This window comes from Suncus etruscus, chromosome 18 (assembly GCF_024139225.1).
Source record: "Suncus etruscus isolate mSunEtr1 chromosome 18, mSunEtr1.pri.cur, whole genome shotgun sequence".
In the NCBI taxonomy this organism is placed as follows: domain Eukaryota; kingdom Metazoa; phylum Chordata; class Mammalia; order Eulipotyphla; family Soricidae; genus Suncus; species Suncus etruscus.
Genome location: NC_064865.1, coordinates 26,940,566 through 26,958,544, shown reverse-complemented (window position 1 = coordinate 26,958,544; position 17,979 = coordinate 26,940,566). Strand labels below are relative to the sequence as shown.

The following is a 17,979-nucleotide window of genomic DNA, read 5'->3' as shown; positions in this document are numbered from 1 at the left end:
TTGATGATGGAGTCGAGTTATGCAAGAACGTGAAGGGTTGCTGCTGGGTGGGTGAAAAGCACGGGTCTGAATTTCGCAAGTTTTGCTGTTTACAGACCAACATTTCGCAAGTTTTGCTGTTTACAGACCAACATTTCACAATAAAAACAGTCAAGAACATCACAAAACCCAGAGGGAACCTTTCCCAGTCCACCCCACCGAGACAGAGGCCTCAAGAAGACAGAGCTGCGGCTCCATGGGGCAATCTGGTCGGGACAGAAGGGGCGGAGCGGAAGGAAGCCAGGGGGGTGGGGCAGCGCAGGCGCAGTGCCGCAGCATGCGGGGGGGGGGGGCAGAGTCGAGTCGCGCCTGCGCAGTCCCCGTCCCGGGCCGCCGCTCCAGCCCCCTCTCCGCGGCGGGCGGGGGGGGGGTGCGAGGGGGGGGAACTCGACTCGACTCTCTTGGCCCCTCCGCGCCGCCGTCTCTTCCGGCGTGTGGGCGCTTCCTGTTGTGTCCTCGGCGGCGACCGCCCCAGCACTGCTCACTGCCCTCGCTCAGACCCCCGCGAGTCCCTCCCGCCCCGCCCCGCTCCGCCCCGCCCCGTCCCTCCCTCCCGGGCCAGCTGGCCGCCGCCGCCGCCGCGCCGGGACTTCCGCGGCCCCGCCGCCCCCGGGCTCTGGTGAGTGTCTGGACTCAGCCCGGGCCGGGAGGTCCGGGGCTCCGTCGCGCTCGGCCCCGGCCCCCCCGGCCTTTCCCGTCGCGAGCCGCGAGCCTTCGGTTCCGACCGGGTCTCCCCTCTCCTCCTCCTCCGGGGTGCGGCCCCTCGAGCCGGCCCTTCAGCCCGCTTAGCGAGCTCTGAGCGCCCGGGCGGAGAGGCGCGCTGGGGTCGAGGGCCGCCCCCGCCGTCGGCCGAGCCCGGGAGCTCGCTCTGGCGCTGCGCCGGTGCTTTCGCTCGTCGGCACGATTCCCGATCGGTTTCGGGGGCCACACCCCGCGGTGTCTGCGCTCAGAAGTCGCCCTGCAGGCTGCTGGGACCCCGGGGACGCCGGGGGTCGAGCCGGGTTCCTCCCGCCGCCGCCAGGCCTCCCTGGCCCTGGCTTGTGCTTCTTTTCCCCGTAGCTCCCAGGAAGGTGGCGTGGAGGCCGCCCCGAGCCACCTCGCCCCCGGCTCCGACTCAGGATCGCCCCATTCCCGCCGCCTCCGTTGCCACCCTCGCGGGGATCGCTCGGGATCCCCGGGCAGCCAGCCCCAAACGCTCAGGGCTTTGCAGAGAAAAGCATTCCATGCCCCCTGCCCCGCACGCACCCACCACGCAGCACCCAGTAATGATCGATGGGAACCTAACAAAACCAAACCAACCCCGACCATTTCCCTAAGTGAGTCTTTTATGAGGTGCCTAGTAGAGAAGCCCGGGAGGAAGGTTATTCAGGTGGGGCCAGTGACTTAGATAGCTCCGGAGGATAAACTTGATAGGCGATTTTGAAGGAATATACTCTTAACTGCTCTCCACCCTCCCAGCCCCCCCCCATGTCGAATTGTCCTGAGGGAAGAGTGAAAGTTAGTGGATTGTCTGCCCCAAAGAAATAATGAGAAGGAATATTTAGAGAGATAACAGAGTGCCATTGTAAAGTCATTAGTCAATCAGGCATGGCTATCTTGATCGACTAAAACTACGTTTTAGTTTTTCACTTGATCTTCTAAATATTTGCTGTACTCTGATTTTATGAGGATCCTGTTCTGTTCCATATTAAACACTTTTATTTAAAAAAAAAATGTTTCCTACCTACTATAGGCTAGTTCTGCAAAGTAAGAGAATAAAGCAAATAGGAGTTTCCAATGACCTGGAGGGTTAGTACATTAAGACTTGAATGATCTCGAGAATGAGCTAAAGCACTATAAAATGTACCTGGCTGACCCATAAGTCTCTAAATTTACGTTTTTGGGCTTTTTCTTTGTTTTTGAGTTATACTTGGCGGTATCCATGGGTTACTCCTGGCTCTGTGCTCACAGATCATTTCTGGCAAAGTTCTGGAGACCGCATGGGAAGTTGGGTCTTGAACCTGGGTGGCTGTGTACAAAAGAAGTACCCTACCCATTATACTATTTCTCTAGCTCCAATAGGTCTCCCAGTTTTTATTGTGCAGTAGTCATTGTATTTTTTTGTTAAAAAATTATTAGGAATTGGGCTAAACTATGAGTGGAGTAAAAGAAGGAGGAAGTTTTAAAGAAAAATTAGAAGGAAGGCTAAGTACTACCTTTGCCATTACATTAGAGACTATGTGAAAGTTGAAAAATCACTCTTCTAGAAAATTTGTTGGTCGAATATATACGCATCTTTGAGTGCACTTAATCTCATATGGATCTGTTTTGAAGGTGTAGGAAGTTAGGCCAGTGACTTAAATGGATATGAAATACACTTCTACTCCTGTCCTCATTTTTTCTGTTATCTGTCAGAAATGTAATCTTTGTTCTTCAGCTTTTTTTTTTTTTTTTGGTTTTTGGGCCACACCCTGTGACGCTCAGGGGTTACTCCTGGCTATGCGCTCAGAAGTTGCTCCTGGCTTCTTGGGGGACCACATGGGACGCCGGGGGATCGAACCAAGGTCCGTCCTAGGCTAGCGCAGGCAAGGCAGGCACCTTACCTCCAGCGCCACCGCCCGGCCCCGTTCTTCAGCTTTTTTGACAACTGAAAATCATAACTTGCTTAACCTGCTCTTTTTTAATGACCTATTATATGAAAGCATTGTTTTAGGTTTAAATACTTTTTAGTTGTTGGATCTTTATGTTGAAATAATTTCAGTTCTTAAAATGTGGCTGTTGTATTAAATGCATAGGTTTCCAGAAGTTTTTTAGATTATGGAGGAGTACAGAGCCCTCACTTGCTTTAGACTTGTTTTTAAATCTGGTTTTAGAGTTTCTTCACCAAACTCAGTACATGTGGTTTTCATTGTGGGTGGAGGGGTACAGGCTGACAAATAAGGAACCACACCCAGACTTCATAAACCAGAGGTAAAAAAAATTTCTTCTACTGTTATCCTAAAATTATTTGAGTTTGCTTTTGTAACAGCAGAAGCTTTTCTGTAGTGATGTTTCTTTATATTTATTATTCTATCTTAAGAACTGAATACATGAATACAGTGTCACTAATTTATGGCTACTGATTATTTAGCATATCATGAATCAAAATGCATGACTCTAAAGTCAAGTCTTGATTATTGAATCTCTGCTTTGAAAAGATCATTCTTTTTTTTTTTTTTTTTTGGTTTTTGGGCCACACCCGGCAGTGCTCAGGGGTTACTCCTGGCTGTCTGCTCAGAAATAGCTCCTGGCAGGCACGGGGGACCATATGGGACACCGGGATTCGAACCAACCACCTTTGGTCCTGGATCAGCTGCTTGCAAGGCAAACGCCGCTGAGCTATCTCTCCGGGCCCGAAAAGATCATTCTTTATGTGATTTCCCCCAACTAACTTTTTTTAAATGATGGTTTTATTTTGCCTTTTTTCCTTATTAATGAGTGTGTACATAGTCTTTGAAAGCCTTAGCTTTAAATTTTTTTTTTTTTTTTTTGAGGTCACACCTGGCGGCAGTCAGGGGTTACTATTGCCTGGCTCTGTGCTCAGATGTCGCTCCTGGCAGGCTCAGGGGACCATATGGGATGCCGGGAATTGAACTGGGGTCTGTCCTGTGTTAGCCACGTACAAGGCAAATGCCCTACCGCTGTGCTATTGCTCCGCCTCCAAAAGCCTTAGCTTTAAAAGGCTTCTTAGTATCAAGAAATCTTAGTATTAAGAAAACTTTACAGAAAATGTATTATCTTTGAAAATGGCCTTGGCCCCTTTTGATTTACATTCAGCTTTATATTGGGAAGGAAATAAGAAATAAGAAAGAAATTAAATATTGAGCACTATTACCAACATTTGAGCAAGTCAAAGTGAGCAATGTGACTAACTTTGATGATACAGACTTGTAAAAGTACCTGTGGGAAGATGGGATTCAGATTTAGGAGGAAATGTTCAATAAGATGTAGATCTTGTTTGAGTTTATTATCTCATATGTGTAACTAAAAAAAATAAAATTCATTGCTTTGGGCCAGAGAGATAGCATGAAAGTAGCGCGTTTGCCTTGAATGCATAAGGACGGTGGTTCTAATTCCGGCATCCCATATGGTCCCCCGAGCCTGCCAGGGTAATTTCTGATCAGAGGGCCAGGAGTAACCCCTGAGCGCTGCCGGGAGTGACTCCCCCCCAAAAAAAAATTCATTGCTTTTTGTTTGTTTGTTTTTGGTTTTTGGGTCACACTCGGTGGTGCTCAGAGGTTACTCCTGGCTCTATGTTCAGAAGTCGCTCCTGGCAGGCTCTGTGGACCATATGGGATGCTGGGATTCGAACTAGGGTCTGTCCTGTGTTGGCCGTGTGCAAGACATCACTAAAATGAATCATTATTTCTAATAAAGGGGCCAGAGACATAGCACAGCAGTAGGGCTTTTGCCTTACATCTGACCAACCCTGGACTGACCTGAGGTTTTTGCTTTAGCTTGGAAAAAAAATTTTTTTTTGGAGGGGAGTCACACCTGATGGCGTTCAGGGGTTACTCCTTGCTCTGCACTCAGAAATTGCCCCTGGCTTGGGGGACCATATGGGATGCCAGGGATTGAACCCATGTTCATCCTGGGTTAGCTGTATGCAAGGCAAATGCCCTGCCACTGTGCTACCACTCCCCCCACTTGGCAATTTTTTTTTTTAATTTAAAAAAAATTTTGGGACATGCCTAGAAGTGCTCAGGAGTTAGTTCTCACACTGCACTCAGGAATCACTCTTGGCAGGCTTGGGAACCATTTGGGTAACCAGGGATCGAACTGGGGTTGACCAGGTGCAAGCACCATCATCGCTGTACTAGTGCTCTGACCCTACTTGCAAATTTAAATAGAAGACATTTATCAAATATCATTATAAGACATGTCGTAAACCAGGGGTCTCAAACTCAATTTACCTGGGGGCTGCAGGAGGCAAAGTCGGGGTGAGGCAGGGCCGCATAAAGGATTTCACACAAAAAAAGTCCTCAAACGTCATTATTAACAGTTTTAATTATTTCTTCTGAACATGAATAGAACATTGAGTGAAGATCATGAACAGTTCTTCTGAACGTGGCATCTTTTGCCTATTCCTTGCTGCCAGAGACTTGACAACCCTTCTTCTCGCAAATCTGAACCACATTTGGCTTTAGAGAGGAAGCAGTTGAGACCCTCAGTATGGCTTGAAGATGATCACCATTAAGTCTAGACCTGTACTTTGACTTATTGAAGTTCAATGTGGAGAATAACTTTTCACATAAATATGTGCTCCCAAAAAGGCATTCGGGAAAGCTCAGGGAAGCTGGGGGGCAATTCTCTCAAAAATTGCCCATGCATGTTTGCATTTTCACTAATCTCCCTGAACTTGGCTTTGAGATCAGAGTTGCATTGCAGGTCAATGAGCTCCATTTGAAGCACAGGAGGGGTATCTTGCACATCAAAGGAAAAGGGGTCCACAAAAATTTGGAAAGTGGCTCTGTGCTTTTTGAAGTCTGCAAATCTGCGATCAAATTCCTTCTCTAGCTTAAAAATAGCATCAACATATTTCTCACCACTGAATGGTATGCCTGCATCCACAAGTTCCTTGCATGCTGGGAAATGGCAAAGGTTTGTCTGAGAGAGCTGGGATTTCCATAACACAAGTTTTGTGGAGAATGCTCTCACGTTGTCATAGGCAGCACTGATAAGCTGCCCCGGGCCTTGTAGCATCTTGTTTAGTACATTCAGCTTATGTGTGATGTCAACAAGAAAATCTAAGTCCATGAGCCATTTGTGATCACTCAACTCAAAAACAGCATTCCTATCCTTCTCCGTGAAGGCTTCCACTTCTCTCAACTCAAAAAATCTTTTCAGGACATTTCTCCTGCTAAGCCAACGTACCCCTGTGAAATAGAGCACACCTCCATACTCTGGTTCCATTTCCTCTAAAAAAGCACGGAACCTCCTGTGCTTTAAGCCCCTGGATTTGATTTGGTTGATGCATTTCACAGCAACACACATCACATTGTCACCCGGCAGGCATTTACTGCAAAGGGCCTGCTGATGGATAATACAATGAAGAGCAGTGGCTTTCTCTACACCCTCCTCTTCAAGTTTTTTTTGAACAAGTGTCACCAGTCCATTTTTCCTCCCTGTCATCGATGGCGCTCCATCGGTTCTTATTCCAACAAACCTCTTCCATGGCAAACTGCATTCTCAATGGCATCACATAGATGCCGAAATATCTCATTAGCGGTGGTCTGGCCATGCATTGGAATTATTGTGTGCAGCTCCTCTGTCAATTCAAAATTGCAATCAATACCACAGACATAAATTGTGAGCTGCGCAGTGTCTGTTATATCTATGCCCTCGTCAAGAGCAACTGAGTATGCATCAAAACATTTGGCTTTCTCACACAGTTGATGATAAATGTCACTTGACATGTCAGAAATGCACTCTGCCACAGTGTTGGCAGAAAGGCTGATTTTGCTAAACTGACCTTTTTCAGACAGATAATACTTGCAGCCTGTAACATGCATTTTTTTTTTAAACAAACTCTCCCGTGAATGGTTTTCCTGCCTTATCAATCATCTTACTAACCATGTAACTAGCTTCGACTGATGCAACATTCTCTTTGGTTGCTTTCTTGAAGAAATCTTGTTGCCTCATTAGACATGCTTTATGACTGGCAACCTGCTTGGCTCTCTCATTTCTTTGATATTTTGCACATTCCTCAGCATGTTTAGTTGAATAATGGCGTTTTAAGTTATATTTCTTGTGCCCTGCAACTTTCTCTGAGCAAATAAGACATGTGTGGATGCCCCTGTGCTCAACAAAGATATACTGCGTCTCCCACTTTTCCTGAAATTGTATGTGCTCGCCATCAATCTTTCTCTTCACTGCAGGCTTTGATGAAGTCATGATGAAGGTATGACAAAATCTAATTCTGTAATAAACTTCTCTCTCTTAAGGCCTCCGATAATGCAAGGGATAGCGGGCAGGAGCAGCGGAAATGACGTCTGCACTAGGTGCAAAGTATTCGCAATTATTTGCTTACCGGATATTCGCAATAAAAAATCGCATTAGTAAGAAAAAAATTGTAAAAAAAATCACATTAAACATTTGTATACCCCGTACGAAACTGCTCGGGTATGCGAATGCTTAATGCGATTTTTTTCTTACTAATTCGATTTTTTTGGTTTGTTTTTTCAGGTCACACCCATTTGATGCTCAGGGGTTACTCCTGGCTAAGGGCTCAGAAATTGCCCCTGGCTTGGGGGGACCATATGGGACGCGGGGATCAAACCCCGGTCCTTCCTTGGCTAGCGCTTGCAAGGCAGACACCTTACCTCTAGCGCCACCTCGCCGGCCCTGACTAATGCGATATTTATTGCAATTATTTGGTAAGCAAATAATCGTGAATACTGTGATATTTGAAGGCTAGCCATGGGCCACAAAATGTTGTATAGAGGGCCGCAAACGGGCTGCTAGTTTGAGACCCCTGTCGAAAACCATACACATTACAAATATATATATATATATATTTTTTTTTTGTTTGTTTGTTTGTTTGTTTTTTTTGGGCCACACTCGGCGGTGCTCAGGGGTTACTCCTGGCTGTCTGCTCAGAAATAGCTCCTGGCAGGCACGGGGGACCATATGGGACACCGGGATTCGAACCAACCACCTTGGGTCCTGGATCGGCTGCTTGCAAGGCAAACACTGCTGTGCTATCTCTGGGCCCGATTACAAATATTTTTAAAAGTTTATGTATACAGATGTATGTACACACACATACATACATATATTTGTCACACCTGGCTGTGCTCAGGACTTAGTTTATTTTGTTTTTCGGGGGGGGGGGGTCCACAACTGGCAGCTCAGAGGTTACTCCTGGCTCTATGTTCAGAAATCGCTCCTGGCAGGCTCGGTGGACCATATGGGTTACCGGGATTAATCCGGGATTCAAACCACTGACCTACTGCATGAAAGGCAAACGCCTTACCTCCATGCTATCTCTCTGGCCCCAGTACTTACTTTTGACTCGGGACCTTATGTGGTTGCAGGGTCAAGGCTGAATTTTGCTATAAGGCAAACCTTTCCCTGCTGTAGTGTCTCTCAAGCCTGTGGAAGTTGTAAATGTAAATATTTTTGTTAATGTAATGTTGATATTATATATTGAAGAAAATACACAAAATATGAATAGCCCAAACAAGAATAGAATGACTAGTGGGGCCAGGGATGTAATTCAGGAGTAGAATGCATGGCTTGCTTTAGATGAGGGCCTGGATTTTAATCTAAAAAGTACAAAAACAGTTAAATAAATATAATGTATTTTACTGCCTAGAGTTAAGCCATTTATAACTTTTATTTATTTATTTTTTGTTTTTGTTTTTGGGTCACACCCAGCTGCGCTCAGGGGTTACTCCTGGCTCTATGCTCAGAAATCGCTCCTGGTAGACACGGGGGACCATATGGGATGCCAGGATTCGAACCACCGTTCTTCTGCATGCAAGGCAAAAATGCCTTACCTTCATGCTATCTCTCTGGCCCCACTTTTATTTATTTCTAATAATTCTCTGCTGTATATTAGACACAAACAATTGAAATTATATTGTACATATTGTGCATTGTATATTGTAGTTTTTATTTATTTATGTATTTATTGGTTTTTGGCCATACCCAGCAGTGCTCAGGGGTTACTCCAGACTATCTGCTCAGAAATCACTGCTGGCAGGCATGGGTGACCATATGGGACGCTGGGAATCGAACCACCTTTGATCCTGGGTTGGCTGTCTGCAAGACAAATGCTCTACTGATGTGCTATATCTCGGGCCCCTGTAATTTTTATTTTTAACTTTCTTTCTTTTGGATTTTGGGCTAGACCTGGCTGTGCTTGGGACTTACTTCTGGTTCTTTGCTCAGGGACTACTCCTGGTGGGGTAAGGGACCATTTGGGTTACTGGGAATTGAATTTGAATTCAAGGCAAGTGTACTATCACTCTGGCCCCTTTGTAACTTTTGTTTGTTTGTTTGTTTGTTTGTTTTTTGGGTCACACCCGGCGGTGCTCAGGTGTTACTCCTGGCTGTCTGCTCAGAAATAGCTCCTGGCAGGCACGGGGGACCATATGGGACAACCGGATTCGAACCAACTACCTTTGGTCCTGGATCGGCTGCTTGCAAGGCAAACTCCACTGTGCTATCTCTCTGGGCCGCCTTTGTAACATTTTTAAATTTATATTGTAAATGTTTCCCCTGACCGCAAACATTTGAATATATATTATTTCTCTTGGACTTTTTTTTTTGTTTTTTTTGGGTCACACCCAGCCGTGCTCAGGGGTTACTCCTGGCTGTCTGCTCAGAAATAGCTCCTGGCAGGCACAGGGGACCATATGGGACACCGGGATTCGAACCAACCACCTTAGGTCCTGGATCGGCTGCTTGAAAGGCGAACGCCGCCTATCTCTCCGGGCCCTCGTCTTGGACTTCTTTTTTTTTTTTTTTTTTTTGGTTTTTGGGCCACACCCGGTGACGCTCAGGGGTTACTCCTGTCTATGCGCTCAGAAGTCGCTCCTGGCTTGGGGGACCATATGGGACGCCGGGGGATCGAACCACGGTCCGTCTCCTAGGCTAGCGCAGGTAAGGCTTACCTTACCTCCAGCGCCACCGCCCGGCCCCTCGTCTTGGACTTCTAAAAATAAATTTTTGTTTAGTTTTGAACAGTCAAGTTATATTTTGATTTATTTTCTTGTTACAATGCTGTCTTTTTTTGTGGGAGGGGGGGGAGTCACACCCGGCAGCGCTAAGGGGTTACTCCTGGCTCTACACTCAGAAATCACTCCTTGCAGGGTCAGGGGACCTTATGAGATGCTGGGATTCGAACCACTGTACTTCTGCATGAAAGGCAAACGCCCTACCTCCATGCTTTCTCTCCGGCCCCACAATGCTGTCTTAAATCAATTTTGTAGTATAGGAATCCTTATAGACCATTTATTTCTTTGAAGTAGATTTCTAGATAGCAAAGAATTATACTGTCTTTATTACATTGTTTTTGCTACAGCATGTTTTATTTATTTATATTATTGTTATTGCTCTTTTTTTTTTTTTTTTTTTCTGGGTTTTGGGACCGCACCTGGACTTAGTCCTGGCTTGGTGCTCCATGATCATTCAGAGAATCATTTGCAATGTCTGGGATTGAATCTGGGATATCTCTGTGCAAGGGAAGTGCTTTAATCTCCTGTGATGTAGAGATATCTCTAGCGCTCTTTTTTTTTTTTTTTAAACAAAGCTATGGGACCTGAGCACAGTGGGTAGGACTTTTGCCTTGCACACAGTCCATCCAGGCTTGATTCTGGCATTCCATATGTCTTCTGAGGTTGCCAGGAGTAATTCCTGAATACAGAGCTAGCAATAACCCCTGAGTGTCACTGGATGGGCCCAAAAAAACAAAAATCAACTAACCAAACAAAAACCGCAATGCAGCAGTAGGGCGTTTGCCTTGCATGCAGCCGATTCAGGATGAATGGTGGTTCAATCCCCTGAGCCTGCCAGGAGCAAGTTCTGAGCTCAGAGCCATGCAGTAGTAACCTCTGAGCACTGCCAGCTGTGACTCAAAAACAAACAGTTAAAAAATCTCCACAATGGGCCCAGAGAGATAGCACAGTGACATTTGCCTTTCAAGCAGCCTATCCAGGACCAAAGGTGGTTGGTTCGAATCCCGGTGTCCCATATGGTCCCCCGTGTCTGCCAGGAGCTATTTCTGAGCAGACAGCCAGGAGTAACCCCTGAGCACCACCAGGTGTGACCCAAAAACCAAAAAAAAAAAAAAAATCTCCACAATGCTAGAGGAGCTTTAGTGCAGTAGTACTGAATAGATAATACAGTGGGTAGGGAGCTTGTCTTGCACCTGGCCAACCCTATTGATCCTTGACACCTCATGATCCCTTAAACCTGCTGGGAGTGATCCCTTAGAGCAGAGCCAGGAATAATTCCTGAGCGTCACTGGGTATAGCCCCAGAAAACAAAAACAAACCACAAACTTTAGTGGTTTTTGTTTGTTTTGGCTTTTGGGCTACATCTGGCTGTGCTCAGGGGTTACTCCTGGCTCTGGGCTCAGAAATCACTCCTAAAAAGCTGCATGCAAGGCAAACTTCCCTACCAGCTGTGCTGTCACTCCAGCCCACAAATCTAGTTTTTTTTTCTGTAAAAACATGGAATGCTTCATGAATTTGTGTGTCATCCTTGCGCAGGGGCCATACTGTTTTCTGTATTGTTTCAATTTTAGTATATGTGCTGCCAAAGTGAGCACAAATCTAGGTTTTATTTATTTTATTTTTGGTTTTTTGGGCCACACCTGGAGATACTCAGAGCAGACACGCGTCATACCAGCTAAATTCTCTCCAGCCCATAAAGCTAGATTTTTAAATACATGTAGTACTGTATTCATTCAGTTGCTTTTATTATTTCTGACTACTACATATTTCTTAGTAGTATTCACAATATTTTATTTCTTTATTGAATTACCTTATCTTCCTATAAGACAAATAATGGCATAATGAAGATCCTCTCAGAAATACAGATTCTGGTGCATATTCTCTTTATAACCAATACATGACGAATTCTCTTTGCCTTATACCCAGGGGTTTTAGTATGTATCATAGAGTTATAGTATATACAGGGTCTTTAGTATATATTTATTTTACCAAGATTTTTTTATTAGCTTTTGTTACTACTTTGTCCTCCAGGAATGTGATAGTTATGTTATTACCAATAGTTGGATAACGCATAGTTGTTAGAATTTTAGCTCTGAACTAAAGCCTTTTTATTTATTTATTTACTTATTTATTTATTTTGTTATCTAGCAGCCATGGCAATGACAGGCTCAACACCTTGTTCGTCAATGAGTAATCACACAAAGGAAAGGGTGACAATGACCAAAGTGACACTGGAGAATTTTTATAGCAACCTTATCGCTCAACATGAAGAACGAGAAATGAGGTAAAGAATTTTGGTTTGAGAAAGTTTAAGTTATGGTTATGGCATTCATATCAAGTAATGTAAAGCACATAATATTGTTGAAAGGAGATAAGAATAGCAGCAGTCATGTTGGTTGAAATGAATGACAGTAGAATTTTAAAGCCCTTGCTAGTACCCTACTTATTTTTTCTATTGGCCAATATGATAAAATTTTTTGTAGTAAATAAAAAAATTATTTGAGTCAGGTCATGGGATTTTGTTAAGTATAACTTTTTGTTTTTGTTTTTGTTTTTTGGGTCACAACCGGCAGCACTTAGGGGCCACTCCTGGCTCTACGCTCAGAAATTGCCCCTGGCAGGCTTGGGGGACCACAGGGGATGCCGGGATTCGAACCACCGTCCTTCTGCATGAAAGGCAAATGCCTTACCTTCATGCTGTCTCTCTGGCCCCAAGTATAACTTTAATAAAAAAAAAATATATATATATATATAAAATTTTTTTTTGTTTTTTTGGCCTTACCTGCTATATTGCTCTAACTCCAACAAGTTTGTGTGTGTGTGTATGTGTGTGTGTGTGTGTATGTGTGTGTGTATTTTTTGGCCACACCCATTGGTACTCGGGGGTTACTCCTGGCTATGCGCTCAGAAATCGCTCCTGGCTTGGAGGACCATATGGGACGCAGGGGGATCGAATCGTGGTCTGTCCTAGACTAGCGTGTGCAAGGCAGACACCCTACTACTAGCCACATTTCTGGCCCCTGTTAAGTATAACTTTGATAAAAGTGTGATATAATGAAAAGGTCAGCCTATATATAATATGACTTCAGTATTTATATTTAGTAAAATCTGTATGAGGTTGAAACAAGTTTCCTAGTTTTTCTGTATATCATTTCCCTCTTCAGGAAAATGGGGTAATACTTATCTGTCTTCCAGGATTGCTATGTATTAGATGTAGCCTATGAGTGTTTATTAATTGTGTTTCACACCATAGTTATCACTTCATGGTAGTAATAGCAGCTCTCATTGTTGGTCTGGTGTACTCTTCATTTAGTAATTCATAATGAAAACCTTACCCTAGGGGTTGGAGAGATAGCACAGTGGTAGAGTGTTTGCTTTGCACGTAGCCGACCTAGGATGGATGGTGGTTTGAATCCCAGCGTCTCATATGGTCCTCTGAGCCTGCCAGGAGCTATTTCTGAGCGCAGATCCAGGAGTACCCCCTGAGTGCCACTGGATGTGACCCAAAAGCCAACTCCCTTCCCCCCAAAAAAGAAAACTTTACCCTAGTATTTATTAAGTAAATATTCAGGAGTACAGAATATTTGAAAGAATAGTTAATTGGTAAAATCTAATTTCGTCCAATTTTAGAGGGTGGGGTTGGTTTGGGCCACACCCAGTGGTGCTGCAGATCTGCTCTTTGCTGTGTATTCAGGATATGATGTGCTGGGGAGCAAATCAGGGTTAACCACATGTAAGGCAAGGTCTTTATCACTGAGCATATTCCTGGCCATGTCAGATTTTTTTTTCCAGCATCAGTAAAGTTATTGAAATGTGGGCAAGTCAGCCTCCTTACTTTCCTCCCTCCACAGTGCTGGATATCTTAGGGTTGGGCACTCTGCAGCCTGAGAGTCAGTTTTGTTTTGTTTTGTTTTGGGGTTCCCACCAACCATTGCTCAGTAGTGACTCCTGGATCTGCATTCAGGAATTATTCTAGCAGGCTTAGGGGACTGATCATAAGGGATACGAGGGATAGAACCTGGGCCAGCCACATACAAGGTATGCACCTTACCTGCTATATTGCTCTAGCTCCAACAAGTTTGTGTGTGTGTGTATGTGTGTGTGTGTGTGTGTGTGTGTGTGTATTTTTTGGCCACACCCATTGGTACTCAGGGGTTACTCACGGCTCTGTGCTCAGAAATTACTTTTGGCAGGTTCGGAGAACCATATAGGATGCTGGGGATTGACCTGAGTTGGCTGCATTCAAGGCAAATGCCCTACCCACTGTGTTATTGCTCTGGCCTCCAAATGTATATTGTGAAATTTAAACCTCTCTGGGCCAAGGTCAGATCAGAGGCATATTCCTTGCATGCTCAAGACCTTGAGTTTAATCTTTAGCACCAGGTGATCCTTTGTAGCTCTGGAAGCCCTGGAGCAACATTGGATGTGACCTGTCACTAGGCTTGAGCATTAAACCTTTTGGCTTGGTTGGTCAAGAGTAACTGGGAGTGACCCTAAGATCCCTTGAGAACTATTAGGGAGTTTCTCTACTGAACGAAGAAGAAAAAAAGGAGGGAGGGAAGGAGAAAGGCAAAAAGGAGGTAGGGAAGAAGGGAGGGGAGGGATAGAGGAAGGAAAGGAGAGGACTAGAGAGGGGAGAAGAGAAGGGAGGAGAAGGGAGATGAGACAAGATGAGGTGCTCAGGAGACTTGGGGCCATGTGGAGCTGGGGATTGAACTCCTCAGGGATTGGTATACACAGGGATTATGCTCCTGACCCTGAGCTGTCACCCAACACCTCCTCCTAAAGTTTTTAAAGTTCATCCATGCTGCTGTTATAGCAATGGTTCATTCCTTTAAACTGCTGAGTACCTGTTTTCTGAATATGTCTAAATTAGTTTCTAATAGTTTATAAACTATTCGAACTTTTAAAAGTTTTTGTTTATTTTTATGACTTTTTCTTTTACTTATTTTATTCTTTTATTTTATTTATTTTTATGACTATTTTTTCTTCTCTCCTTTAAATCTATTATTAAACTTTTTGTTACAAATGCATATGATCAAACTCCATCAATCAAACAATTTAGGGAGACACTGAATTGGGACAGAACTCACAATCTTAAGGATACTTTAGTTCTAACCAAAGGAAATTACAATCAGCGCTGAGCAGTCAGAAGTGTCTCATCTTTTTTTTTTTGTTTGTTTGTTTTTGTTTTTTGGGTCACACCCGGCAGCACTCAGGGGTTACTCCTGGCTCTAGGCTCAGAAATCGTCCCTGGCAGGCACAGGGGACCATATGGGATGCTGGGATTCGAACCACCGTCCTTCTGCATGCAAGGCAAGCAGCTTACCTCCATGTTATCTCTCAGGCCCCAGAAGTGTCTCATCTTAATATTGGGGCTAAATTAATGCTGATGCCAAGTCTTCACTAATTTATTTATTGTTTTTATTGAATCACTGTGAGCTACAGAGTTATTAAGTTGTTCATGGTTGAGTTTCAGTCATACAGCGTTCCAAAACCCATCCTTTCACCATGTGAGTTTCTGTTTTGGGGCCGTTCTTGGTTCTGTGCTCAGGAGTGACTCTTGGTAGTTCTTAGGGAACCGTTATATGTGCTAGAGACTTGAAATGGGAATGGCTTCATACAAAGCAAGTGCTTTACCCTTCTATACTATCCCTCCAATTCCCCCCTCTTTTGAATCTGTAAACTTTATTCTACAGTCTATGTCCATAACTACTTTGAATAAGTTTGTATGCATTCTGTCCATATATCTTTTTGAGAACATTTATTTCCAGTTCTTGGGTATATAGCAATGGAATTGCTAGATTATAAACATATATAGGTATATGTTTACTATAAACATACAGGGAGTTTTGTTAGACCTTTTTATAAACTACAATCACTAATGAATGCATAGTTTTCAATTGTTTTACCTTTTTTTTGGTTTTTGGTCACACCCAGCAGCGTTCAGGGGTTACTCCTGGCTCCAGGCTCAGAAATCGTTCCTGGCAGGCTCAGGGGACCATATGGGATGCCGGAATTCGAACCAATGACCTGCATGAAAGGCAAACGACTTACCTCCATGCTATCTCTCTGGCTCCTGTTTTACATTTTTTGCTAGCATGTATGTTGTCTTATTTATTTATTTATTTATTTATTTATTTATTTATTTATTTATTTATTTATTTATTTATTTATTTATTTATTTATTGGTTTTTGGGCCACACCAGCGGTGCTCAGGGGTTACTCCTGGCTGTCTGCTCAGAAATAGCTCCTGGCAGGCACGGGGGACCATATGGGACACCAGGATTCTTTTTTTTTTTTTTTGTGGTTTTTGGGTCACACCCGGCAGTGCTCAGGGTTTTTTCCTGGCTCCGTGCTCAGAAATTGCTCCTGGCATGCACGGGGGACCATATGGGACGCCAGGATTCGAACCGATGACCTTCTGCATGAAAGGTAAATTTTACCTCCATGCTATCTCTCTGGCCTGGGACACCAGGATTCTAACCAACCACCTTAGGTCCTGGATCAGCTGCTTGCAAGGCAAATGCTGCTGTGCTATCTCTCCGGGCCGTCTTTTTTATTTATTTATTTATTTATTTTTTATCAGGCCAAGTGGTATTCTGTCCTTGGGGGTGGGGTGGCTTCTCAGTGGTACTGTGCTTGGGGATGAATCTGAACCTCTGGCATGCAAAACATGCACTCAGTCCTTTGAACTATCTTTTAGACCACTCATTTTCTTTTATTTTCTTTTATTATTTTATTTTTGTTTTTTGGGTCACACCTGGCAGTGCCTAGGGGTTACTCCTGGTTCTTTGCTTAGAAATCGCCCCTGGCAGGCACAGGGGACCATATGGGATGCCGGGATTTGAACCACCGTCCTTCTGCGTGAAAGGCAAACGCCTTACCTCCATGCTATCTCTCCGGCCCCGACCACTCATATTTTAAACTTTAGCTATTTTGAGGCTAAGGGGGAGTAGGGAATTGAGCCATATTTGTCAGTGCTAGGAGACTATCCTGGCTATTTGCTCTGGGAACCGTTTGTAGTGCCTTGGATCAAATGAGTTCACTGCATGCAAGGTGAGTACTGTACTGTCTTTATCTCCCTATTACAACTTGAGCTCTTTTTATAGAGTACTTGTGGGATCTTCCTATTATTTAATTTGATGATTGTAGTTTTTATTGCTAAACCTCAGAGGCTACTCTCAATCCAGTTCTTGTGGTCTGTCTTAGTGCTGCTCAGGGGACCAGTTGATGAAGATTGAATCTGGGTCTCTTGTAGGCATATCTGTGCTCTAGCCCTTTGAGTTGTCTTTGTGACACCTCATCATTGTTTTATTCTATTTTGGCAGTGTTGGGATTTGGGTGTCACATTGAAGACTACTCTTAGCTCTGTTGCGTAAGGGTTCCTGTTGGCTGTGTTTTACCACAGAAAGACCTTTGTGGGGCCGGAGCAATAACAGAGCAGTAGGACCTTACATGCAGCCAACCCTGGACAGATACGGGTTCGATCCCCGGGATCCCACATGGTCCCTCGAGCCTGCCAGGAGCAATTTCTAGGCCCAGAGCCAGGAATAAACCCTGAGCGCTGCCGGTTGTGGGCCGCCCCCCTTGAAAAAAAGAAACCAAACAAAAGACCTTTGTGGTACTTTTATGTTGTTCTTGAAAATTATTTATATATTTTTATTTTTGACCTTTTCTTGGCCACATTTGGCAGTGCTCAGGGGTCACTTGGCTCTGCACTCAGGAATTACTCTGCTTAGGGACCATATGGGATGCTGAGATCAAGCTCGGGTTGGGTTGACTGTACACAATGCAAGTTCCCCACCTGTTCTACTACATTTTCAGCCCCTTGGACATTTTTCTTTTTTTTTTTTTAATTTTTATTTGACCATATTGGCTTACATATCTTTTTTTGTTTTGTTTTTTTTGTTTCGTTTTTTTTTTTTTTGGTTTTTGGACCACACCTGGCGTTGCTCAGGGGTTATTCCTGGCTGTCTGCTCAGAAACAGCTCCTGGCAGGCACGGGGGACCATATGGGACACCGGGATTTGAACCAACCACCTTTGGTCCTGGATCGGCTGCTTGCAAGGCAAACACCGCTGTGCTATCTCTCCGGGCCCTGGCTTACATATCTTTCACAGTAGTATTTTAGGTACATATTAACATTGAATCGGGAATTCCCATCACCAAATTTGTCCTCCCTCCACCCCCATTCCCTTCCTGTAACCCGTATCCCCCCCTTACCCCTGGGCTGCTA

General features: G+C 44.4%; 1 protein-coding gene and 1 non-coding gene across 2 annotated transcripts in view; one reads left to right on the top strand and one right to left on the bottom strand.

The window, feature by feature from the left end:
* The first annotated feature begins 590 nt into the window (after positions 1–590).
* STK38 (serine/threonine kinase 38) overlaps positions 591–17,979 on the top strand; it is a 55,460-nt gene continuing 38,071 nt past the window's right edge. The window contains exons 1-2 of the mRNA XM_049765375.1: positions 591–662; positions 11,892–12,024. Coding sequence (XP_049621332.1) covers positions 11,894–12,024 — 131 coding nt within the window. The 5' untranslated portion in view covers positions 591–662; positions 11,892–11,893. The remainder of the gene's footprint in view (positions 663–11,891; positions 12,025–17,979) is intronic.
* LOC125996767 (U6 spliceosomal RNA) lies at positions 11,232–11,335 on the bottom strand. Its single transcript, XR_007491447.1, has one exon. It is a non-coding gene; the product is annotated as a U6 spliceosomal RNA (small nuclear RNA).